The 26,435-nt window shown below is 36.0% G+C and overlaps 1 protein-coding gene across 1 annotated transcript in view; it reads left to right on the top strand.

The window, feature by feature from the left end:
- The window catches only part of LOC117400447 (N-acetylneuraminate 9-O-acetyltransferase-like), a 42,588-nt gene extending 21,835 nt beyond the window's left edge, over positions 1-20,753 (top strand). Inside the window, exons 5-18 of the mRNA XM_034000427.3 lie at positions 2,492-2,557; positions 3,120-3,164; positions 10,383-10,506; positions 10,725-10,939; positions 11,492-11,917; positions 12,290-12,379; positions 13,322-13,441; positions 15,478-15,634; positions 16,025-16,104; positions 16,418-16,519; positions 16,809-16,949; positions 17,641-17,718; positions 18,779-18,871; positions 19,218-20,753. Coding sequence (XP_033856318.3) covers positions 2,492-2,557; positions 3,120-3,164; positions 10,383-10,506; positions 10,725-10,939; positions 11,492-11,917; positions 12,290-12,379; positions 13,322-13,441; positions 15,478-15,634; positions 16,025-16,104; positions 16,418-16,519; positions 16,809-16,949; positions 17,641-17,718; positions 18,779-18,871; positions 19,218-19,475 — 1,995 coding nt within the window. The 3' untranslated portion in view covers positions 19,476-20,753. The remainder of the gene's footprint in view (positions 1-2,491; positions 2,558-3,119; positions 3,165-10,382; positions 10,507-10,724; positions 10,940-11,491; positions 11,918-12,289; positions 12,380-13,321; positions 13,442-15,477; positions 15,635-16,024; positions 16,105-16,417; positions 16,520-16,808; positions 16,950-17,640; positions 17,719-18,778; positions 18,872-19,217) is intronic.
- The last annotated feature ends 5,682 nt before the right edge of the window (positions 20,754-26,435 follow it).

Here is a 26,435-nt window from a genome sequence, read left to right as displayed (position 1 = left end):
TATTCATTATTATTTAATGTTTCTGTTGCACACATTAAATGGTGATTTCTTGTTCCTTTGAAAATATATTTATTCAGGGCTACAAGAGCACAACACAAACAAAGCAGTACGTAACTGTAACAAGCTGAACTTTTTTGTTTTGGAAATTTTTATTTATATTAGAAAACAGAAGAATAATGGGATTTTAGGAATGTACCATCTATATTTATCTATAGGGGTGTTTAGGAATGTACTATATACATGTATTCAACATTAATTTTAGGGTGTTACACTTTCATAGATTAGGGGTTGTAAACTTTGGATGACACTGTATACGCACACACACACGATATAAATCTATTCTCTAGCAGCTTGCAGGATTACATTTTTAGGTTCCCTGCCAAACAGGCAAGCAAACGTTTCTATGTATTGTAGCGGTCGCGGACAAAAGAAACACAGCAAAGGCAGTTTTGGGGCCAAAATAGCAGTAATAACAACCACTGTTTATTTCTTCCTTGAGAAATGGATGCTCTGAGAAATGGTGTAGGGTAGAAAGATTTTAAAGTTTAAACAAACATAGTACCCGCACACTTTTTATATTATGCTCCAAAGTGTTTATATTTTTTATTATACCCAAGATCAACGTTTCGATCTGCAAGATATCTTCATCAAACCTGGTATGCAACTGTTTTGCAATTGTGCAATACGAGACTCACTGACACTGCTAGGTCATATTAAAACCTGCATACTGAGGGGGGCGGGGGCGGGGAGTTCCTGGTAAGTGACACGTTTGTGAACTTCGCAGTCTTATGGTAATTGTAGTTCGATGTGGTGATGTCATATCGCTGTTATGGGCAGTCGCTGTAATGGTCGGCGCGGTAATGTCCCTCGCTGTGATGTCTGCGCATACGGTCTGCATTCTCAACTATTGAAACTCACCTCTTCAGCCTAAAGTAAACAGGGACACAAGTGCCACTTCAGCACCAGTATGTAAATGTATTAATGCACACTTATTTTTATTTTCATGCACAAAGTGCAGCATATGTAGAATTCAACAACAAAAGGTAGAGTGCATGCCTGAGCCAAAGATGGTATTTCTGCAAATTATGACAGTACGGTCACTGTCTGATCGATATGTCTGTCTATACACCTCCATTTAGAAATCCATAAAAAATGTGACTTGTTCATTTACAAACCTTTACTCAAATGTTATTTATTTTTTTTGGATTTAACACCATAATTGTTGTACTAATTATACAATTTGCTGAATTGTTAAAACATGTGGCATGTTCCTCAACAAAACCTTTTATAAGAGCCATCTTCCTAGTAGAAGTTGTAAGAAAACAGTGATATGAATGACTTGTGTTTCTTGGCCATCTTCCCAATGAAAACTTTTGTAACAACCATCTTCCCAGTAAAAATAGATGTAATTTGTGTAAAATGTGTACCTACAGTGTTTGCCATATTACTCAAATATATTTTAATATCCATCATACCAGTAAGAATTGGCAGAAAATAGTGTTGTGTTTTTTGCCATTTTCCCACTGCAGACTGTTAACAGTATTTCTTCTGAAAAATGTATATTCAAATACGTATTTCACAATTACAGCTAGATTAGAAGAGGTGTCTACCAAAACACAGTAACATAGTAAGTAAAGCATAGGCGTTATTGTAGTGGCCTCTAGTGTCTGTCGGAGTAATTGCAGGCAATCATCCCAGTCACCCAATCATCCCGATCTTCCTTTTACTATGACCCCTTCCGCGTTCGTTTACCGTCTTTCTTCAGAATCTCCAGTGCTAGTGTTATTCTTCCGTCTAACAATTGAGCGTCTCTCTTCTTGGGATCTTACTGTAAAGCTTATTTTCCTCAGGTTGCATACAATACCAGATTCAACTAAAGCCATTATTAAACAAATTAAAATCGCACAAATTCGAACTGCTCCAAATCCAGTAGGGATTCCCCAGCATGGTGAGTTGCCATGGTAACAAGCAGCTTTGTGAGGCGCTCAAAGTTTGTGCCTCATGCAGCAGAGCGGTAGCACTGCATTGTTCCAGCTTTCTATGTTGTGCTTTCACTGCTGGTGAAAGAGAGTTGAGACTTTTAAATAATGTCACTAGCACTTCTGTGGACTTAAATGTATTTAATATGGTTAATGTATTTTATATTTCTCAATTAAATAAAATGAATATTCCTTTGGGAATTATTGGTGAGGCCATGCCTTGCTTGTCTCGGCTGACGAGCCACCTTTGGTTTGTTTAAAAAAAAAAAAAAAAAAAAAAGATATACTAGCTTGTGGATTCCTGAAACCCACTCCAGATACTACGGCAGCAAAATGTGTGGTGAATTTCATTTTGGTGGAAGTTTATGATGGTGTTTATAAATAATGATGTGGTATTGAGTTTAAAAAAAAAACAAAAGAAAAACTGCTTGACATGGCATTTTTGATATGTTAAACATTCAACTTCATTAAAAATATCTGAATTAAATATCTTCCTTTTCATCTCTCTAAAGGACTTCCTATGGCATACAGAAGTTAACAGTTCTATGAAGGAATCTTTAACATCTTGGACATTAGAGGTTTGTGTTTAAGTAATAATTTTTCAGAAATACTTTTCTGGTATAAGGAGATATTTGCTTCATTTTCTGGTACAGAATGGTATTCTGAGGTAACAATACACACCTCTGACCATTTTCCTTACATTATGCCCTTGGGGAAGCTTTGTTTTTGTTAACAAAAACACCCACGTCCTGTTTTTTTTTTTCCATCTTTTTTCCCTCCATGTGAGATTCTATCCTGTGAATCTTTTCACTCACAGGTGGTTGCTGGTTACCATGGAGACATGAAGGCTAGCTCTCTAACAGGCATAGCACACTTAAGTATTATGTCTTCTAAAAAAAAAAAAAAAAACTCTTAAAGGTACTGTATATTGGTGAGAATAACCAATAAATGGCTAGTGAGGGGAAATGAAACAGTCATAACTTTGTTTTCCTTTTTTTTTTTTTTAATGAAACATTAGAGATACCACCTAATTTTTAATCTGCTTGACAAAACATTAAATACATACATAACATTTGGTTGCTCTAGTGTACAGTACACAGTTATCAGCATTCACTGACTAACCTTTGTTTTTGATTTTAGGGTACCTCACTAAAACCAGACATGATTGTTTTGGGAGCAGCTACTGTAAGTAGATTCTCATAACCTACATATCTCGTTTTAAATATGTATAGTTATATATTTTGCACTTTAGTCAGGACTTGGTCAATCACCGATTTTGTGGGGCGTTTAAAAATGGGCAGCAAGTGAAATACTAAGTTTTTAATAAAATATAATTTCATTGAATGAACATGAAATCAGTAAATGATATTTAATAAGATACATGTCAGTGGTTCATTATTTATGTATTTATTATTTATGCAGGAAGTTAACCAATTGAGACCGTGGCTTTATTTGCAAGAGGGTCGTGGAAAGCATTTTAGGAGGATAGTGACCTCAAACATTAAACTTCAAGCGAGTTTGTTTGTGCAAGTACTGTCTGTCGAGTTACTGCAAACACGGTAACCCTAAATTACATGGACAGTGCGAGAAACTAAAGCTCCAATACCAAAATCCAAGCCAAACAACTGGACAGGGCTCACACATATTATTTTCTCAAATTGCCTACAGTCGGAGCACAGTGCAGTGCTTCCTACAGCATGGCGGGGGGCGGGGGCGGGGGGCGGGGGGTGCTGGCTTTACAATAATACTATACAGTACCTGTTAGAAGTTAAAGTTACTGACGTAGTGCATAGACAAATGAAACCCAGCAGAAAGTATTTACCTCCGTAGCCTGCAGAATTACTGTGCATATGTACCATGTTATATAGAAACAAGCTTAGTTTTATTCATGCTTTCCATTTTTGGGGACCCTTTCTTTTAGATTATGTTTTGGTTTGTTTTTGCCGTGCCCAGGGTCTGTATGCGCTCCACTGTTACATTGTAATGTTTACTTTACTTACGCAAGTTCTAAATCTTGACCTTTGGCGTTGCGAATCTATTTATACTGAGATGCAAACTCTGATCTCTCCTGTATAAAGCGGTAATTTTATGCTGTTCGTAAACTTGCGGTAAAATGACGGTAGTTGTTCACGAAAAAGAGCTGCATAGTAAATCACACGCAGAAATTCTACGAAGGACGGAGTCTACGAATTCGCAGTAGAATATTTACGAACATGGAAGTAATATTAGTACATAGAGCCCTCCGTGTGCAAGGTGCAATAGGAAATGCACATGATCTTTTTTTTTTCTTAGACGCACGTTAAAATCGGATCCAGTGTGCAATGGCCTTAAGATGAAAATTTTTCATACCGGAACAGTGTTTCTTAAATGCCTACATTTCCCCCGGAAGAAGTAGAACTTAAAGAAATGGGTGTTATTTACAAATCGGAGGAGTCTACAAGTTGACGGTACCGATTTACTATATGCAAGTTTTCGATGCTTCGTTCCATTTCTGATGGCAAAATTAAGTCTTAATTCACACAGAACAACCATCTTGAAGCAGAAACAAGCGACACAAATGATAGACTTGCTGTTGATTTAAACACCTCCGCCTCTGTGGGTCTACTATTATGGTTTCATTTTGTAATCTGGTTATTTTACAGTTGAGAGGTTTGGTCGAAATAAAAGTGCATTTTATATTAGCTAAAAATAAAAAATAAAATATTTATTCCTGAAAACCGTTACTACTCCTCAAGCCCTCATCCGTGGATCTTGCCCCACACACTTTTAGAAAGGCTGTGGCTCCGTTGACTGCAGGCATAATGATTGCATGTCCATGCTTTTATTTAGGGTTCCTATGTACTATGTACAGTAATTTCATATGATGATGTACTTGGGGTGGGGGTGTCGTCACAACCTGAAACATTTCCAAAGGGGGGGGGGGGGGGGGGGGGCAGCAAAAAAAGTTTGAGAACCCCTGGTTTAGATTAATAAGAGTCAGGTCAAATTTAAAGTAGCTCAATCAAATTAGATACATATAAAGAAACCATAATGAGAGCTCATTTAAAAAAAAAATACTATTTTGTAGGCTGTAACGATAATAATCGAATTATATCGATTGGGACCCCACGATAACAAATCGATTAATATTTTAATGAAATCGAATATTCCATGAAATTAAGTGTGTCTTGTATATATTAACTTACTGTCAAGAACGTAATCTGTGTTTTTGCTTCTAAAAGTTACTGAGTATCATCTGTGAACAAATACAGGATGATGATGCAGAGATCAAGAGTACCCTGCTTTGTTAATATAGTTTATACATATTTTGTTTTAAATCAGTCCCAACTGTAGCTGTCTGTCTTGAGCAAAACTAATATTTAACATTACTACGTTGTCACGTGCCGCTGTTTCAGATTATTATTATTATTATTATTATTATTATTATTATTATTATTATTATTTTACCTTTTTGTTTTGAAGCAATGCACGATCTGCAACCTTTTTCGTTTTTGATTGCTGTCTCCGTCTAAATGCCGCTGGTTCGGAGCTCGACGTATGTGATCCAATGAAACGTTGCAGGTTATACTAAATAGTTTGCCACCAGTAGAATGCTAAATTATTGTACACTATCCGCTGCAGTAATTATTGTAGATTTTTTTTAATTTCATTTTGGACACTCGCAAAATGTTCGCTCACCTAACAATATCAGTTGAGATCTCCTAGGATACTAAACCTGCCGCGGATGCCTATATCTACCAATCAGTGAGGACAGCCCAAAGTGGTTATTGGCTGCTGTTAAGTGTCAATCAATAAATCCTGTCCAGTTTTCTTTTTGAAATTGAAACAGGCTTATAATCACGTCGGGAACCTGGACCGATACACATAACTTAATTGGATTTAAGTGCAGGGTAAAAGTACACAAAATAGACAGTTTTCACTGAAGAATGAATTTCACGGTCTGTGTCATGTTTTTTGGCTGCGACGTGGTATGTAGATTGATTAGGCCTATACATGTAAGAGAGATATTAATCCTATCTTGGTTGCGATGTGGGCAAGTAAGTCAATTAATAATAAATCTACATACATGTATGAAAGAGAAATTATACATATTCAAGTATGGAGACGCAAAATAAAATTATCAGCTGGGGTTGTTGCTGTCAAAAGTTCTGTTGCAGGAAAGGATAGGCTACCTCTAATGTCCTGTTTGGAAAAAATGACGATATAGTTGTATTCACTCAAGATAATGCAAATCTATATGGCTATGCAAAGTGTAATGCATCTCTGCAGCCGCGGCACACTGGAAGGGACGGCTGCTTTCACTAGCAGAAGCTGGGCCACGTAATTCATAAATTGTAACCAAAAAGCAAATTAAAAAAATGTGAACGGGCCATAATGTTAATGTAGGTTTCAAACCTTTTTTTTGTTTTCTTTTTTTTCTTCTCCTTTGGATAGTGCGGTTGGGGTTTCTTTTTTTTCTTAATATGCCATTATGTTTGCACTGGAAATTTGTCAGATTTTACACAAACCAAGGCAAAGGATGTTGACTGCAGAAATATGAATTTATATTTAAATGCCAGTGTATTTATCAAATGTGTCTTAAAACATTGGAATTTGTTTATACCATGCTCTATAAAAAAAGAGGATTTATTGTTCCTTTAAACTCTTACTGTGAGGGAAGTTTTTAAGCATTTTAACTCGATAATGATCGATAATAGTCGATTACAATTTGCACGATAATCAATGTCAACGTCAGGGTTCGATTTACAACACTACAATTTAGATTTAGAAACATACAAATCACTGTATTTATTTGGTTTTGCAAGTCTTGCTACTGTGGCATTTAGAATTGCACTGAACGCCTTTACACACACAGAAGCACTTCTTTGACAAAACTTGTTGCACTTGCAAGAAATTAAATCTGTTCAGGAACTGTGCATTTCCTCAAAGCACATTTTGCAATTTGATTATATCTCTTTACTGCTGTCTGTTCTTTTCTACTTTGTTATTTGCTTGTTTGATATTTTTGCTCAAAGACCGAAATAACTTTTAATTTCTTTCTTTGATCATTTTGAAATGCTCAAATCACAAAATGGTTATTTTTGTTGGTGACTGACCGAATCCTGACTGAGTGTAACATACACACTAGAATTTATGCATTATGTGTTACTACCCAGTCCCCCCTTATTTTTTAGTATAATTTTTATTTTATTGCCAGAAAATAACCTCTTATAAATAACCTTGATAGGTTATTCAGTTGACACTAATTAGTTTAACCTTTGACACTGAGATAGGTTATCCTAGGGTAGACTTTCTGTAAACTATTACATACTTTCAGTGACTACTGTAAAATAAATAAAACTGACCATAAGTTATATACATATTAGCTTCTTGGATAAGTTTACTGATCTTCTACAATGTATAACATGGACTCCTCCGGATGGAAGAGATAAATGGTTAGATATGTATATTGAAGTAGTTAAACAAGAAATAATAGCAGGACTAAAGAAAAGACGTAAACTTAATTTAACCAATATTGAAGAACAAGCTATGACTGAGTTGTTAAATGATGATGATATAATGATAAGACCAGCAGATAAAGGCTCAGGAATAGTTATAATGAACACAGATGACTACATGAAATCTGTAGAATGTGAATTAAATAATACATATACATATGAAGAAGTTAAAAGCAATAAGATCAATAAATCGGTAAAAGAGGTTAAGGAAATTGCGGAGAGACTATACAATAAAGGAATTATATCAAAAGAATTTAAAAAATACATGCAGCCACGTCATGCAAGAACAGGCCTAGCAAGAGGAAATCCTAAAATGCACAAAGAAAATCACCCTATGCGAATGATAGTCAGTACAATTGATAATCCAACACACATAATAGCTGAAATAGCAGAAAAACAACTTCGGTCGCACGTTGAGAAATTACCAAGCTATGTTAAGGATACAACACAATTTTTAAAAAGACTTGAATCACTAAAACACAACCTTCCAGAGAATAAAATTTTATTTTGTATGGACGTAAAATCCTTGTACCCAAGTGTCCCTCGTAAAGAAGCTTGTCAAAAAGCACTAGATAATAGACTAAATAAATCAATACCAACAGCAGAGGTGCTGAACATGATCAACGTAGTTTTAGGAAACAGTTATTTTACATTTGTTAATAAGAATTACAAACAAAACGATGGTACAGCAATAGGATCTAAATTAGGAATGCATTTTGCCAGTACATACATGGGGAAATGGGAAGAACAATTACGTAGAAAATCGGAAAGAGAACCTTTAGAATACATTCGGTTTGTAGATGATATTTTGGGGGTTTGGACACATGGAGAATAATCTCTTTTCCAGTTTCATAAAATGGCAAATGAAATACACAGTAATATTAAGGTGGACCTTCGATGGACAAGGAAAGAAATAGAATTTTTAGATACCATAGTAAAACTTGAAGGTTCAATTGAGACTGACCTCTTCTGTAAACCTGACATGCACCAGTATTTACACATGTCCTCTGCACATCCAATACACACTAAAAGGGCAATCCCAAAGGGTCTAGGAATAAGAATACGAAGAATATGCTCAAAAGAAAGTGACTATATAAAACAAAGAAATATATTAAAAACACATATTAAAAAGAGGATACAAAGAAAGAATTATAGAGATGGAGTTAAGAAAAGTGGATAAACTAAAGAGAGATGATCTACTAGATTATAAAAATAGAGATAAAAAGGTCAAAAGAGTCCCATTAATAATGACTTACTCTAAACTTTTGCCCAGTATTTCTAAAATAGTTTGGAAACACTTGCGGATTCTACATAATTCAGAAAAATTAAAAGTATTTCTTTAGGCCCCAGTTGTAGCATTCAAAAGAGAAGCTAATTTAGGTGATATTTTAGTTCACAGAATAATTGACAAAATAGGTTCTACGAACATGTGCACCAGTAGATGTAAAGTGTGTAAATACATGGACAAAAGCAAAAATATAATTAAACATAAGAACACCACATATCCACTAAAAACTAATACCTACTGTAAAAATAGCAATGTCGTTTATGGAATAGCCTGTGAAAAATGTGATGAAATCAAATATGTTGGAGAGACTGGAACTACTTTATATAAAAGAATTCAGAACCACCTTCTCATTAATTAGAAGTAAAAAAAATGAATGAACCAATAGTACAGCACTTCACCAGTCAGGGACATGACATAAATGATGTAAAGTTTGTAGTATTAGAAAAAGCTAAAATTAGACAATGCGACCTACAGAAGAATAAAAGAAAGTAAATGGATAAATAGACTGAACACGATTATGCCAGCGGGACTCAACAGAAAAGAATGAACTAATTAACTTCAATAAATATATAACATTTAAATAAATAAACAAAATTCATTCAAAAGTTGAGCATGCTGATGCGCTGGGGAGGCCAAATCAAGACTGATCCTCAGAACCAGCATTGCATGATATAATAAAAATATAAGTTTATATAAAATAATGTTAATTAGAATTAATACAGATTCAAAGATAGAAGTGAAAATGATGTCACAATATATAGAACACCATTACATCCTATAAGAGTAAATCATGGATTTGAATGTAAATAATAACAAGTAGTTGTCATGCCGTCAAAAATGTATAAATACCTCCAATGTTTTGATTCAAACACAGGCTCCCTTGAGAAAGATATGTACAACATATCGAAACATTGGTCAGCTGGCTCTTTGAGCTAATTATATATATATATATATATATATATATATATATATATATATATATATAAACACAGCAGGGAGGGGGTTAATATCCTCCCTGCGTGAAAAACATGTGCAAATGCACATTGGTTTAGTTTAATTGGTTTTTGTTAATTGTTTAATTATTGGTTAATTGTTATCCCCTGCACCTGGCTATCATTGTAAATTAGAGCCAGGTGCAGGGTATTAAGAGAGCAGCCAGTCTGTTCTAGGCTGCTGAAGAGTGTAGAAGCCTGACTGTGCTGGTGTGTGAGCACAGCTATATAAAAAAAAAAAAAAAAAAGGAAAAGGTAGTGTAGAGCCTTTTGATGTGTGTTGTTTTGTTGTGCAACAGGTAAACAGCTTAGCTGTCCTGTCTTTAGTTTAGGTTCCTGATTTGTGTTTCAGTTATTGCTCAAAGAAGAGCTAGGTGTTTGTTTTGTTTATTTTGGTTTTTGTATTTGTTTATTAAAAATAGCGCAACCGCGCTTTGAAAAATCAAGTTTGTGTGTGGCTGGATAATTTTAAAGTGCTGAAAATGAACCCGAAGGACTAAAACCCTTCACTAATATATATATATATATATATATATATATATATATATATATATATATATATATATATATATATATATATATATATAATATATTCTTTTAACATTAATTCTGGTTATTTCTATAGTGGTCCATTAAGTTACACAATGGCAGCACTGAAGCCCTCAACCAATATAAAACCAACCTCACATCAATGGCACAGCTTTTGGAGAAGCTGGCGGAACATGGTGAAGTTATCTGGGTCCTGCAAGGTAAAGCAGTAAATACAGTATAGATGTTTATTCACGTTTTGAAAGTGATTCTAAATACAGATGTGTGTTATCAAAGTTTATAAATATTCCCATCTATGACCAATTGGTCAGTTCCCAGCAAAGTTATAAAGTAACTATTGATAATAAAATTCAAGTTAAGGTTTATGTTATCAAATCGTGGTTTTCTTTTTTTATTGTAACCGTATTCTTTACTCCAGATCCAGTGCTTGAAGACCTTCTTCGTGACGACAGAAAAATGATCACTAATCAGCAAATAGACTTGTACAATGAAGCAGCTCTAAGCATACTCAACAGCATAAACAGCGTTTCCAAAGCCAAGGTTCAGATCCTGCGTGCTTCCAGGTTGGCAGCTGAACAGACCATCAGTAAATCCCTGGATGGTTTACATCTCCCCAAAAGTACAAGAGATATTGTAAGTATCTACTTGTACTATCTCTTGTGATATTGCAAGTGTGTAGTAGACATGTCATTGTCTAGTTTTGTATAGGGTTATGATTTCTGCAAGTGTCTTTACAAAATGGAACTAGTACACAACTATTCCTGCAGTAAAAATGATTTGCTTACTTATTTACAGCATTAAATTCCATTTTGAAGTTTACAAGAGTAGAAACACTAGAAAGGAAGTCTCATAACCCGAATGTTTTATATTGTAAAATTAGGAAAAACAAGTGTACATCAGGTAAAGTATTTGAAACTAACTCTGGAATAGGTGTTCGGTGAGAAGGTGAAAAGGGAGCACTACACAGCTTCATCCTGAGGCTTTGGAAATTATTAGTCCTCAGTGCCTCAGGAGACCTTCCATTATATCGAATCCATGGCTAAGATTGCTACCATTTAACAAATGGTATTTTGGGAGGTGAATTTTTTTTAGTCAAAATCATTGTTATATATTGGTTGTATTGTGCTGTGATAAATATTTCAAAGTACTGATTCTTTTTTTTTTTTTTTTTTTTTATTGTGACAGAGTGCAATGGTTTTAATGAATTACTTCTGCAACAAGATCTTAAAACCTATTGATGGCTCCTGCTGCCTCCCTCGGCCTCCATCTACTCTTATCCAGAAGTTGACTGCTTGCTTTTTCATTCTGTCTATAAGCGGTTATCTCTTGGTGAATTTTATTTGCCGCAATAACCATCGGGAAAACAAACTTCCCAAAGATATAGAAAGTGGCGAGGAGAAGAAGCCTTCCATAGCCATTTCCTCTGTTGCCGGCCTGAAAGTCCCATTTAAGTCAGTTTGTAAATTAGGCCTCATCATGGCCTACTTTTATTTTTGTGACAGAGCTGACATATTCATGAAGGAGCAGAAGTTCTACACCCACTCATCCTTCTTCATACCACTAATCTTCATACTGGTGTTGGGATTTTTTTACAATGAAAACAGTAAGGAGGTAAAAAAAAAAACACAAAAAATCTCTTCTGTCCTTCTGCCCTTGTATGGCTACTGTATGTAAACTACATTTTGTAGAATCTTGAAAGAAACATTCTGAAAGTGTTAGAGGGCCTTAAAGCTAATGTGTGATTTTGAATAATTGTTTAACCCTTACATACAGTACACACACATTTGTGTACATCATTATTTTTATTCCCGAATATGGTTCTACAATGATGTGTCCAAGTATTAAGTAGTTAGAAATGCATTTATTTAAAGTTATGAAACCATTCAGAAGTACTGCAATTATATGTATGTTTGTACAGGAGCTGTATATATGCAGCTATAATATTTACAATATATGCTTATTACTTTTTTTTCTTTTAACCAGGCAAAGTTTCTAAACAGGGAACAAACAGATGAATGGAAGGGTTGGATGCAGCTTGTAATCCTGATATATCACATATCTGGTGCAAGTGCTGTAAGTATTCGCACCTAAAGCACAGGAAAGTGTATTCTTCAATTGGTTTAGAGGGAACATTTTTTGATGTAATAAAACTGTGTACAAGTGTAGGAAACTGTTGCCCTGTATTTTATAGTTAACCCTTTGCGGTCCATTGTCGGACTGGGTCCGACATTGCAATTATTCCTCACAGGTCCTTTGTCGGACTGGGTCCGACATCATTATAGCAACGCAATAAACGGGTGTTTAGTCGTTTTTTCTCCGGAAAAAGCCGAGAAAACCATTCAATTGCCGAGTGGTAGCGACAGGAGCCGAGACAAGTCGGAAAAAAAAAAAAAAAAAAAAAAAAAAGGCGTATTTCATGAATAGTCATACATGGTATCAGGTATCAGATAATGGGCGTCCATAATAAACAAGCTGGCTAAGTGCGTCAGCGCACTGAGACTATCATGGACATTTGCAGAGCTTTTTTCAGATGTTATAGTAATAAAATAATGACTTTGATCGCATTATTGAGGAGTTTGGTGATAAAACGAGTGATCTGGAGATGATCGATCGGTATGTACGACTATTATTATTATTATTTCTTACACAGCTGAACGCTATAGCAAACAAAAGGCTGGGGAGGGGCTGGAGATGCCTAGTGTGTGCTTTGTTGATATGCAGGGCCATTTAAACCCGTTTGACTGTGAAAAAAAATACTTTTAAACAGCGCGTATAAAATTAACTGCGCGTGTGAAAATTAATTATTCCTGGCGTGCCTGACGCGCGATTAATAAATGGACCCTAAGGATAAGCATTTTGACCTTTCCTGGTTGTTGTGTGTTTTTTCTTTTAAGGACCTATATTTGAATAAAGTCACCATGTTTAAAATGTGTGGCACCATGTTTACAATGTAAACTTTATGTAAGAGCCAGACTAAATGTGTGTGTGGATCTGATTTGTAAACTTCCTTTCCAGTTCATACCTGTGTACATGCATGTACGAGTCCTAGTTGCAGCATATCTGTTTCAAACAGGCTACGGGCACTTTTCCTTCTTTTGGCTGAAGGGAGACTTTGGACTTCACAGGGTCTGCCAGGTATGTAGTTAAGTGAAGACTGTTGGTACATTTAAATAGGGAGAAATTCATTATTAGATTTTATAATACAACTCATAGATTGAATTTACTATGAAGGTACATTTTGGTTAAATTTAGGTAGAGAGAGACCAAATCTTTCTGTCTTGAATTCTGGTCAGAACCTGAAGAGCTGATTAAGATCTTTCAGTTGTTCCTGTTCTTACTCTAAACAAAAGGATGACCATAAGGTTGTTCTAGGACAGGTTATCTCCTGTCCTTGCTTTGACTAAAAGGTTAAATTACCTTCAGGCTTAGGAACAAGTTTGCTTTATGATGGTGTCGTAAAAGCTAGTCCCACCAGCGAGATCTGGACAGTGTTAGATACTTGGGCTGATTAAGAGATTGTATAACTGTAACCAAAAGAAACTTGTTGTCTTGTGATTTGGTTTAAAGAAAAATCATGATGTCACTGAAAGACTGCATTTAAACTGAGAATACTGAAGTGTTTTTTGTATTGCTCTGATCCGTGTTTAGAGAGAGTATACCTGCAAACTGTTGTCATTATTTAACCTTTAAGATGTCTGGTTGCAACTTTGCAACTCAGAACTTTTATCTTCAATAAACTACACTTATCTGGACTCGAAAGCAAGAAGCCCGCAACTTCTCTTTCTATGCTTCTTTTATTGCTGATTCACCACAAAGACTTGTTTCATTAAATTATATTCATATATTGTACTGCATTGTTTGTTTAAATTTAATTAATAACTGGGTTAGGATGTCATGCATTTGTTTGTTTTTTTTTCTTAATGAGGAATCAATACAGTATGTACCGGTAATACTGGCATACCAATTTCAGTCAAACGATTAGTGAATAAAAGTAAAGGTCTGAAAACAGGATCTTCGTTTCATCCTTAGATACTGATAGTCTGATTGTTGCAAATCCTGTCATTGGAACATTTCTTCACTCTGGTACTCCACTGCTTTGTCTACAGAATTGAGCATGTTTATTTGAATTTATAGCAAAGTATGCAAATAGTTTAAACATAACACAGTTTGAATGAATGAACAATATTTACATTGTTTGTTTGTGCAACGCAATGACTTTTACTATACTGAGCATCAAAAGAAACTTATCACTTTATATTTGAGCATCAAAAGAAACTTATATTTGGATAAAATTCACTAGATGTGATTTGAAAAATGACAAACTCTGTTTTAGAGTAGGTGCAGGGACTTTTTATTGTGCTGATTAACAATTGACATCACAAAGATGCTGCAAAATGATCTGTCGATCTTGGGCAGGTGTTGTGACTCTTGGTCTCCCAGTTCGTGGCCTGTCATTGACAGTGTCTGGTTATACCATCTCGCCAGGTTTGGAATTGCTGGCTGTGAGCACCCAAGACGGCAAGCCACAGTACACTGCCGTAGTCCAGCCTCCAACGTGCCTATTGCACGAAGGCGCTGCTCTCTTGACAGACATGGCATATTGTTTTTTTTTCTGTGATTTTTCTTTTGCTTTTATTCAAGCTGCAATTCAACAGCTGAAATCACTCCATATCCAGTGTCTAATCAACTGTCTCACTAATTAAGTGATTAAGTGCATATGCTTCAGTCAGTCACTCAAGCGTGTCACGGTCAAGGATGAATGATCGAGTAATTAAAAAGAAACCAAAAACATTTCATCAATGTCCATCATTTATATACCTTATTTTTTACGAAAATAAATGTGTTATAATAGTGATACATTTCTCTTGATGCTCGGTATATATAAAGATGGGTGGAGATAATTTACCTAACTTACCTTCTGGTGTACAATAGTACAGAGGGCCACCATAGCAGCTAATATGGCACTGACTTGACATAAGTCTGCAAGGCATTTCAATTGTTCTGGAGGAATACAGGGAAGTTCCTTTGATCACCACCTCTTATTCCTTTAGGGATATGTACAAATCTGTAGCAAATTCCACATGATGTCATCAAATATCGGGACTGTTGGCAACTGAATTAAAAATGTTTAATACTGGAATAAACCTTTTTCATTGTTTATTTTTCATCAGGTACTTTTCCGACTAAACTTCCTTGTGGTTGTGCTATGCCTTGTAATGGATCGCGCCTATCAGTTTTACTATTTTGTTCCATTAGTAACTTTCTGGTTTGCTGTCATCTATGGGACAATGGCTATGTGGCCTCAGATTCTCCAGAAAAAAGCAAGCGGTAAGACATTGTATGATTTCTGTCAAATTAATTTAAAAGAAATTGCAGTTCAAATACAGTTTACACTGAATATTCAATGCAGTACATTTCACATGAATTTCCATTAAACACTCTTTAAATATAGATGACTCTGATGGTAGGGCTTTTACACAGTTCATATTGAGGTGTACTCACTGAGCTACAGTATGAAGGCAGTCTTGGATTGCACATGACTCAGTGCCTGAATGCAGTATAATGATTCAGGATTCTATATTTGCTTTTCAAATACCTCATTATGTGAAGTCTAGGAGATTTTCATCGGTTGTATATATTGCAATCAGGTACATTTTAGAATTAGAAAAATAAAGGATTTAGCTGTAAATTAAATGTTATCTTTGTTTAAACCCATAGGCAATGCTTTATGGAATCTGGGATTGCTTCTGAAGCTTTTTTTCTTGCTCTCCTGCATATTACTTTTAAATTATTCACAGGTTGGTTTTACCTTTCACTGTTTTTTGTAAGAATGCACATATAACAGGAGGAAGGATCATTACAAAGTTGGTAAAGGCCCTTCTTGGTTTTCAGATTCAGAATAACAAATCTGCTCAATAGTTATATCCAATAAATACCAGGATCCTGATTTGCATAATTTTCATCCATTGTAGCAATTGGTAAAATCTAATGTGATACATAGATGATTATATTTCTTGAAAATTGTACTATTTTAGTTATCTGAATTTAAGAAACTTCTGCTGTGTGTTGATTTGCTATTCAGAAGATGTAATCAAGTCTCTTTTGTTTTAGGGTGCTTTTGAGAATATTTTTTCCTGTTGGCCAATATCCAAGCTTTTTGAGCTGCAAGGAAGCGTCCACGAATGGTGGTTTAGGTGGAAGCTGGACCGTTTTGTATGTAAACTTCTAATACAAAGTATATAATTCTGTGCGCACATGCTGTTCTTATACTTGTATGGATGTTTGTTTCTGTGCAAGATTAAAAAACTTGTGCATGCCTTTGTCGAGGGTCTTTCTGTGTTAGGCAAACCATCCTCGTAGTTCAAATATGTGTTCTTATTGTTATTTTGAAACTTGGTAGAGCTTTAAAAAATAATTTTGTAACACACTAATTTTAATTCCATCAAGTTGAAAAAAATTCAAGTAATTGTACTCATACGTACACGTGTTACATGTTTTTCAGGCTGTCTTTCATGGAATGCTCTTCGCATTTCTGTATTTGGTGTTACAGAAATGTCAGGTACTTTCAGAAGGCAAAGGAGAACCTCTTTTCTCACACAGAATCTCAGACTTTTTACTATTCATATCGGTAGTTTCCTTTCTGGTAAGTAGCACTAATGGCGTAATGCGGTTTATTCTGTTTCTTTCAGAAGTTGGGGCATTGGATGTAGCATGCAGTTACTGCTGAAAAAAAAAAAAAATAATAAAATCATAGACTGACCTAGAGAGAAATTAGAGGGAAGATTAGTCAGGGAGTGACGGCTTTACACGGCCATTGACTTTTGATACAGCTGTGGTATGTGATGTTAATACTTGGTCTTTTGATCACTGGTCCTTCAAAGTTGATTGCTAGAAGCATAGATTATGGGGTTTGTGAGCATTTAGAATTTTAACCTCTTAAATTTAACCACAGAACCTAATTCAGAGAGATGAAGCAAAACTTGATTTCTTGGACTAATGGCGGTTAATAAAGTATTTTATCGCCTCCCCTTTTCCTAACTACTGTATAGAGAATGAATGATGCCAGCAATTTGGCTGATGCACTGAGTGGTTTAGACTAGTCTTTTGGACTGACTGCATCCCATTGCCGCTACCCAGAGGGCTGTAAAAACATAAAACTGTTAAGCATGATGGAATGAACGTAGTGTATATTTTTGCAAGTTTGCCAACAACTATATTTAGTGAGTGTAATTCATTTCTGTAGATAAATATTGCCTGACAGTTCTGGCATGATTCTGGTTAATATATTTAACAGTGTCTTAAGAGTATGTACAGAACTGTATTATTTATTGCAGACCTATTCCATATGGGCAAGTACTTGTAAAAATAAGACGGAGTGCAATACATTGCATCCTTATGTATCAGTGGTACAGGTAAGTTGTGTTTTTTCTTTATTTTTTTTGGACATTACTCAACCATAGTGTTTTAAATTTAGAAAGTCTGCAGTTGGAGACATTTACCAACCATGAGCAAATTACACAGCAACATTAGCAAAAGACTCAAACTTATTTTCGGATTCTATGAGGCCCTGTGGCAAAGTGGTTAACAGTGTGCAGGTGCAAGTGATCAATGAACAATTATAATCCAGGTGCAGAGTAGTTTAATGGGTTTGTATGTCTAGTGCCTGATGGCAAAACAAACAGTAAACAATAATGATAGTAAGTAATACAGCGGCATGTATTGCTTACTTTGTAATCCCCGGGGTTTGTCCCGAAATAGTCCCGTTTATTGTACACTCGCACCCACACGAAACACATACACAAGTCAGTTAGTGCGTGAATTAGTGCTTGTGGTGACAGTACAGTTATTTGTGATACAAGTGCAGTGCTGTTCCGGGTTTGTGTTGGCCTCTGGCGACAGCTCTGGAACGTGTTAGCTGTCTAATAATAAGAAGTAACAATTAGACTAAACAAGCAAACACTCCCGATACGGATACAAAAAACACAGGTTCTTCCGGGTTCTTTTTCATTAACCAAAATGAAGGAACAGATTACGTCGCTTCGACCCCTACTTATACTGTCACTCATGGTAAACGATTGCAGCTCCTCCAATCTGCGGCTGCCACATCATTTCCCTTCCGGGTTGATGAGTTAATGTACCAAAGCTCCGCCCCTTTTCTAAGTGACCGACTTCCTTTTAACCCTAGGAACGAAGTGTCAGACGAAGCAGTCCGGGGTAGTCTGTTCCCGTTACTTAGCGCCCTCACAGGTCAGGAGGGAGATTTACCACCAAGAATCATTGTCTTTCTGTCACAGGCCCCTTATCAAAATTGCTTGCAGCCCTTTAACTACATCTCCCACTGTCTCTATTATTGGAGAAAAGTAATAAAATACAACTGCAGTATTTAGCCAGACATTGAAGGAAGAAGGGTAGTATTGCAGAACTACAACATATCCATACTCTCTACATATTCTCTCTTTATTTCCTGTACAGATTTTAGCATTTATTTTAATCCGGAACATTCCTGGTTATGCACGTTCAGTTTACAGCTCATTCTTTGCATGGTTTGGCAAGATATCTTTAGAGGTAAGTAATGTGTCGCCTCTAAAAATAATATGGAGAACTTGAATTTGTTTTTTTATTATTTTTTTTTAATACACTTTGTCACTTTTTAAGTACAGTTTTATACAATTTGTCATAATTTGTTTTAAAATCCAGGATTTGAAATAAACATTTATTTGTTTTGAAAATGCAATTTTGACATTTTTGTAATTTGCTGAATTTAATTAATCCTTTGGGGAAAAAAAAAAAAAAAAAAAGATGCTGAGTTGTTAATTCTGTTTGAAAACATACTTGTTGAAGTTTGTAAAGCAATTTGCTAAAGGTTTAATTAGACTGTTGTACCATAACTTGCTTTCTTCTTTCACTTTAGCTCTTCATTTGCCAGTACCACATATGGCTAGCTGCAGATACCAAGGGGATCTTGGTGCTAATCCCAGGCAATCCAGTGCTGAACATCATCATTAGCACATTTATCTTTGTTTGTGTGGCCCATGAGATCTCCCAAATTACCAACGAATTAGCACAGATCGCCATTCCTAAAGATGGCTCAGCTCTGCTGAAAAGATTACTTGGTGGGGCTGGATTTCTAGTAGTTCTTCTTCTGTCTGCTCAGGAGTCCAAACTTTAACTTTCCCCTCAGACAGGAAAATGTTTTCTGTAATATGGGGAGCAATACAAATTGTATTGTAGGAGCCGCATATGTTGCACAGGAAGATTATTCTTTTGTGTCAGAAATTGTGTATAAAGCTGATCAGTTATGAGTTAATTATTGATAGTTTGTTTTGATGGGTGGAGGGACACTGAAAAATGAAAGGCATTTGGTTGGTTATTTACTATTTATTACAATTAATTCTTGTGTCATGAAGCCCTCAAACTGTTGGTCAATTATGAGTTTTATGAGTGAAATTTTTCTAAAATTATTTTACCATCTGGAGGGCAGGTACCACTTTCAGAACAAAATATGATTGTACAGTAAAGGGTATAGATTTGTATCCTTGTGAAATTACATTAATGCATAGTAGTAAACAATATTTAGAGGTATACAAGTACTTATCTAGTGTTCATTTGTTTATTTGGAAATTAATTCTGTATATTTTAGCTTACTTGTACTTTTCAAAGAATTGCAATAAAACAAAATGTTACAGATTTGTTCTTGCATACATGGTAATGCATGTGCAGAAATTAAATCCAGTGACAGCAAAGCTTAATGAGCCAATGTCAAGCATGTGGCAGTTATCTGTGGTTCTTGTGCATTGCTACATACCTATAGGTCAAAGCAGTAATCCCACTTCCCTAAAGACTTTACTGTAAGCCTCATTCAATGACACTAATGCCCTTTACTGTTGAACATTGTGATCTCAAGATATTTCCCTTAACTCATAGTCAACTGTTGTAATGCCAGTTTGAACTTTAAATAGCCTTTTTAACACAAGGAAATACCACAAAAAAAGGTAGGTATTCTAGATTTACATGTATCTCTACCTTGGGATATTGATAAGTTTGCACTGGAATTAGTGGCATTTTATCCACAAATATCTTGAACGGGTATATAAAACTCCAATTTAGATTAAAAAAAATTACAAATCAAATTTTAATTTAAACTTTTATACAAACTAATATGCTTATGTTATAATGCAACTAAGACATTTATATGTACAGTTATTGTTTACTTATTTACATGCTTGTACATTTGGTTAACTTGTTGAAAATCTATTTTAAACAGTGGTTTATTCTTTTACGAACCTTGGGTGTTTTATATTAAAAGAAAAAAAAAGTCATACATGGAGAGATGTTCTAAGTAAATGTTTTTGTGATTTCCTATAATGTGAAATGTGACCATTTTTATTTATAAGAGCCTTTTCTGTTTTACACTCTATTGTTTATGATAAAGATTTCTTGTAATAGACTAAGTGTAATTTATTTTCTTTTTGGTACATTACAATTTCATCTTGTGGCTGGTTCATATTTCAATCATGCAACTGACTGTAAGGGCAATTTCTAGTCTCTCGAATGCCATTTGTGTGTTATCATGGAATGAGATTTAACTAGTGGTCAATTTAGGCAGATACAGTATTTCTGTTACTACAAACAAAATAACGTGATCAATGGCATAGTATCTACAGGAGAAGATTGGGACACACTGTAGCTGGGACAATTTAATTGATCAGCATGCCGAGGCTCATGTTTTTCAATCCATGATCATTCCATGTTGCTGTTAACATAAAAAGAAAATGTATTATTGGAATACATGTTTGTGATCTAATAAATTACATTATGCAAGGCTACAAAACTAACTTTTTACTTTTTTATACCTAAATTATGGACCTATTTTGTTTTATAATTCCCACAAGCAACAAAATAAATACTAGTTACCACTCAATCAGTGCATACAGTAGCTGGATCCGAAAAGGTTTACAATTAAAGTCTGTGTTTGCTGCTGTAGGTCATCCATCCCTTGACCCTAATAATTTTCTTGCACCATCTTGACATTGAAGAATAATTATGGGGACAACCTCTCTCACTAAAGGTATCAAAATCGAAATTGTTGCTAGGGGTCCTCAGTCAGGATGCCTAGACAAGAACAAATCTAAACCATTTTGCAGATTCCATCGCCACAACTTGGGACTTAGGTTTTAGATAAGCGGTTTTTACACGCAGGTGCCAGGAAATTCTGGATACTTATCTTTTGTAAAACAATATATTGTACATATTGTATATTTAATGTACATAAGTTATTTTGTAGTGACAGACCTTCTGGTGCATACAATACTGTACATTACATTTCTACTTGAATGTTGGTTTAAATGTATTGTTTGGAATATGGTCAGGCCTTACAGACACTATTGGGCTTAAACATTTACATTCACTGCAGTACAGTGTCTTTCTTGATTTGCCTTATTACTGAGTATAGTATTATTATTATTATTATTATTATTATTATTATTATTATTTATTTCTAAGCAGATGTTCTTATCCAGGGCGACTTATAATTGGTACAAGATATCACATTATTTTTACATACAATTACCCATTTATACAGTTGGGTTTTTACTGGAGCAATCTAGGTAAAGTACCTTGTTCAAGAGTCCAGAGCCCTAACCACTACTCCACACGGGTTGTGCTTCTTTTTTTTTTTTGGGGGGGGGGGGGGGGGGGGTGTAAGATAAAGAAAAGGTCAAATACCATTGTCCTTTACGTATCCTTGACTAAAATATAATGACACAAGTGCTTTGTCCCACCTGCCAAACAGGAAGGTCAAGTACTATTTAAAGCAGAGAGGTGTGGTGCACAAATGGAATGCATTCTAATTTGCCATAAAATAAAAACTTATTCAGTAAAGCAATGCAACATGTAAGGAATGTTCTAAAACTAGCAGACTAAAAATATGGTGGCAAGTTTATTACAGAAATTATTATTTCAATGATTAACAAAACATTAAACGTCAATCCTCCAAGCAATGCATCATCTAATCTGTTTTTAAATATAAAACCTGAATAACACACCTATATGTTGTCAGCAAAGTACTTTTAATCTATCGTATGCTTATACAAATAAGCATATTAATGGTAAAAGCATGTCACGATTTAAAAGTTATTGTGTAAAAATGAATTCTGTCCTAATAAATTACAAATGTAGTGCTTCTGTCAGTTTTCTTTCTTCAGGAATACCATTTACCTAAGAAAAAAAATCAATGTAAATTGTAACCGCTGTCATAGTTCAATTATCATGGTGTTTTGAAATCCAAGGCACTCCAGTATATTCAGAATATTCTGGTCCCATTTGGTTTAGTTCTGTTGAGAGAGAGTCGCGATGCTTTATATGGCTGTAGCAAGGCTATCAATAAGAAATACAGTATCGTTTATTTGCATTAATGCAGTATCGGTACAGTTTTTTTTTATATATATTTTAGGAAATGTTTTTGTTTTTAAATTTTAGGGCGCATGTCTGTTAACCTGGAAAGGGAGAGCACAAGAGACTGAGAAAGGAAGATTTACAGAAAACAACTACTCTATTTTGCTTTCTCCGCAGCCTCTAAAAGTATGTTTTTCTTGGTAAATAAAAATGCAGACTATGACTACAGATCTGACTAATGCTTCAGTAACCATGGACACAATATACATGCCTCGAGTCGCTGGAATGGGCTCAAAATCTGAGTGATTGGTTCCAGCAATTTATATTTTAGGAGTGTTATTTTTTGTTACAAGATTAAAACTTTTTTTTTTTTTAAGAAACCTACATCCTTATTATTGCTTAAAGAAACTGATGTACGGTAATGTATTTACACACAAACCAAATTCACATGTATAATCTGATTTTCCTAAAACACGACCAAAATGAATGAAGCTGCATTAGAGGATAAACAAAACTTGTATTAGTCATTATTTAATTCACACACAAAACAAATGCATTCGTTTATAGGACCAAAGGTGTATTGTAGACTATAAAAGGTGTAAATCAAATCAGAAGTGCTAATGACATATTTCAGGTATAGCCTATAAGATATTAATTTCTCAGTACATCCATACGAAGACAATCATGACCAGTAGTCATGTGCAAAAGTATACAATGGAGCAAAAACTTTATTTCATAGCGTGTATAAAAGATGTTATTGAAACTGTGGAGGATGGCCGAAAGGATTCCACAGCAACGCTGCAGCGCACAACTGCACGGAATACACTTGTAAGCAGATTTAATGCTGCCTTCCCTGTGGAAGAGGCTGAAAGTAGTGACACTGGAAAGTTGTCAATACATTTAGGGATTTTTCATATTTGTTCCAGTACAATACCACAAGTCTTTAGTAAACAGAAATTGCTAGACTAACTTAGTTTTGTGTTTTTAGTATCCTCTAGAGGGTAACAGTGGTTACTTTGGGTTTGTTGCAATTGAGACAAATTTGAATACACAGCTGGGGACTATCTTGAGCGGCTTAGTTTGTTGCAATTGGTATTAACTTGCGTACTGGTTTAGTACCGGATCATCCCTAGTTGACCCAAAGGGACCAATTTTGAAGCAATGTAATATTTTCAGAGAGAAATTAAAACAATCTTAATGATTTCAACTATTAAACTTAGTTGCAGGAAGGAGTTGTTCAATACTTTTTCTTGGTGGTTCCATGCTTATTGTTTACTGTTCTATTACTGTTACTGTTAAAATATTCAAGGTATATTAGGGCTTAAAATGTACAATTACTAGCAAGAGCATACTCGGACCAACCCGCCTCCTGAATACTGTTCCCATTGTCCATAATAAACAGCTTATTCAACTGCCATGAGACCTGGTATTACCATTAATTAGCTAGTTTTTGAGGATTGAGAGTTATTGAGGGATAGTCTGTCTATCCATTCATCCTTCCACTCATCAAATGGTGATAAAAATGTAATTGCCATTTCTTATTCAGTACTTTTCTACATTCTGCTGATATGTTTCACGGTCATCAACTTTTTCATCATACTAATTGCTCTAATTTTTAATTTACAGTCATGACAGGGTTGTATGTTTCTGACAGCCTTCATTTAAATGTATTTCTTAATAACTTTAGCAGCACAGTGATTGTTTATTAAGTTTAACATTATTTACAGCATTTAACATTGACTACCCACGGACCAAAACTAGAGATGGTTGCACCTTTAACTTAATAATGAAAATAGGCCTTTGAAAAGGTTATTGATGCTATTTAAAGAGTAAAGTCCAGTCACTGCACCTACTAAATGCAGTGATTGGCAATGTACTAACTCTGAGACATGATTGTTACAAGATTGTTATTACATACTGACCTGCGGTTGGCTGTTACTGAAAATAAAATGTAATATGTAAACCAGGCCACTTATTAAAAATAAATAAATAAATGCCAATAGTTTCAGTGACTTTTCACAATCCAATCATTACTTGCATTGACAGATTTGAATACAGAATTCACGGGGGGGGGGCAGGGCCACGAGAGGAAGGAGTGTTTTTTGCAATTTAGGATTGGAGGCGCGGCCTCTAGACAAGGGAAAGAGAAAAGGATGGGCCGGACTCCAACTGAGAGTTGGAGACTTCCCTATGGAGTCGAGGATCGCCTTAATGGCCTCTGGGCCCCTGAAAAGACAGTCCTTTGACTTCTCGGAGAGTCGTTATTAGCTCGGCCTTGCAACTGGGTCCCAGTTAGCGACCGGGTTCGACCCCCAGAGGACGGAACGGCTCATACGAAGCCTTGACTTAAGGAAGAAAAGAATCTGAAAGAACACAAGTAATTGTTAGTTATGGGACTCGTGCACTAAGAATAAGAGGGCCAAGTCTCAGGAGGGTAAAGAAGGAAGTAAGAGAGCCTTTTTTCTTGAGGCAAGATACAGCGCATGAGCTGCGAAAGAATAGTGTGGCCGGCGGTCCCCTCTGACCACACAAAGAACCTACAGAGTTACTGGAACTCCAGGTCGACTCGCTATTCCCCCCAAAAGATGGACCACGGCTCCCCGCTGAACCCGCACCTGTGAAGACAAAGACTGCATGCCAATGTATAACATAAAAACAAGAGGAGACAAACAATGACAAACAAAATAACTAAAAATAGATGGTAGGTGGAACAAGCTATGTGTCGGCCATCTGCTCAGCGGAGAGGGAAAAAACCCTTCTATTAGGCGAAAACCTTTGGTGGTCCTGGTGGAGAGGGCGTCCCCACTCCAGGCATACTAGCTATAGACTGGTGAGCTGCAGTGTTATCGGATGGCAGTGATGGGATGTAGGAGTTGACTGCTGAAGAGGACCAACGCCCCATGGTCTTGATCAGGTGATAGCTGATGCGGACTCTGACTGCAGAAGAGGCTGCGCCAATCCTGAAGGAGTGTGGTGTAGAATAGGGGAGAAAGACCTGCTCTGGTGATGAGAGCGGAGAGGTGGGAACAGAACCAGTGTCTGGTAATGATGCTTTTGGAGCAATTATAGGAAGTCTGAAAGAAGATGCAGGGGGGGGTACTCTGTGCTTCTTTGGAGTATCAGACGTACTGCTGGGATGCATTATTGTAGATGCTTGGAAGATGGTGAGTTTGGATGATGAAATTGTGGGACACTGATATCCAAACAATTAAAGATGAGTTGCTGGAACTTCATTCTTTGATTGTTCCAGTGTTGCAGCAGAGCGTATGTGTGTCTGTGAGCACGGGGCGGTGCAGAGCATATGTGTGTCTGTGAGTGTGGGGCGGTGCAGAGCATATGTATGTCTGTGACCACGGAGCAGTGCTGAGCGTATGTGTGTCTGATCGTGGGGTGGTGCAGAGAGTATGTGTGTCTGCTATTACTTGCCTTTGGATCAAAGAGGAGAGCGCATGACGTCAGATGGTGGCTGCTGATTGGGAGCCTGAAGCAGATGCTGTAATCAGGTTGTACACTAGAATGCTGATAGATGGGGGCGGGGCCGGAGCTGCCAGGGCTGGGGGGAGCAATAGAGTCGCTGAAACAGAAGATGTAATAAAAGAGGGGGCGGAGATTGGCACAAGAGGCTGAAGGAGGAACTGCAGTGGTGCTGGAGCAATTGTCTAAGCCAGATAAACAAGTGCTTATTGCTGACAAGGCGTTGCTGGTGCTGCGAGTGTAATTCTTTAGTTCAGTAGCA

This window comes from Acipenser ruthenus, chromosome 4 (assembly GCF_902713425.1).
Source record: "Acipenser ruthenus chromosome 4, fAciRut3.2 maternal haplotype, whole genome shotgun sequence".
Lineage (NCBI taxonomy): Eukaryota > Metazoa > Chordata > Actinopteri > Acipenseriformes > Acipenseridae > Acipenser > Acipenser ruthenus.
This window is presented reverse-complemented; position numbering and strand designations above follow the sequence as displayed.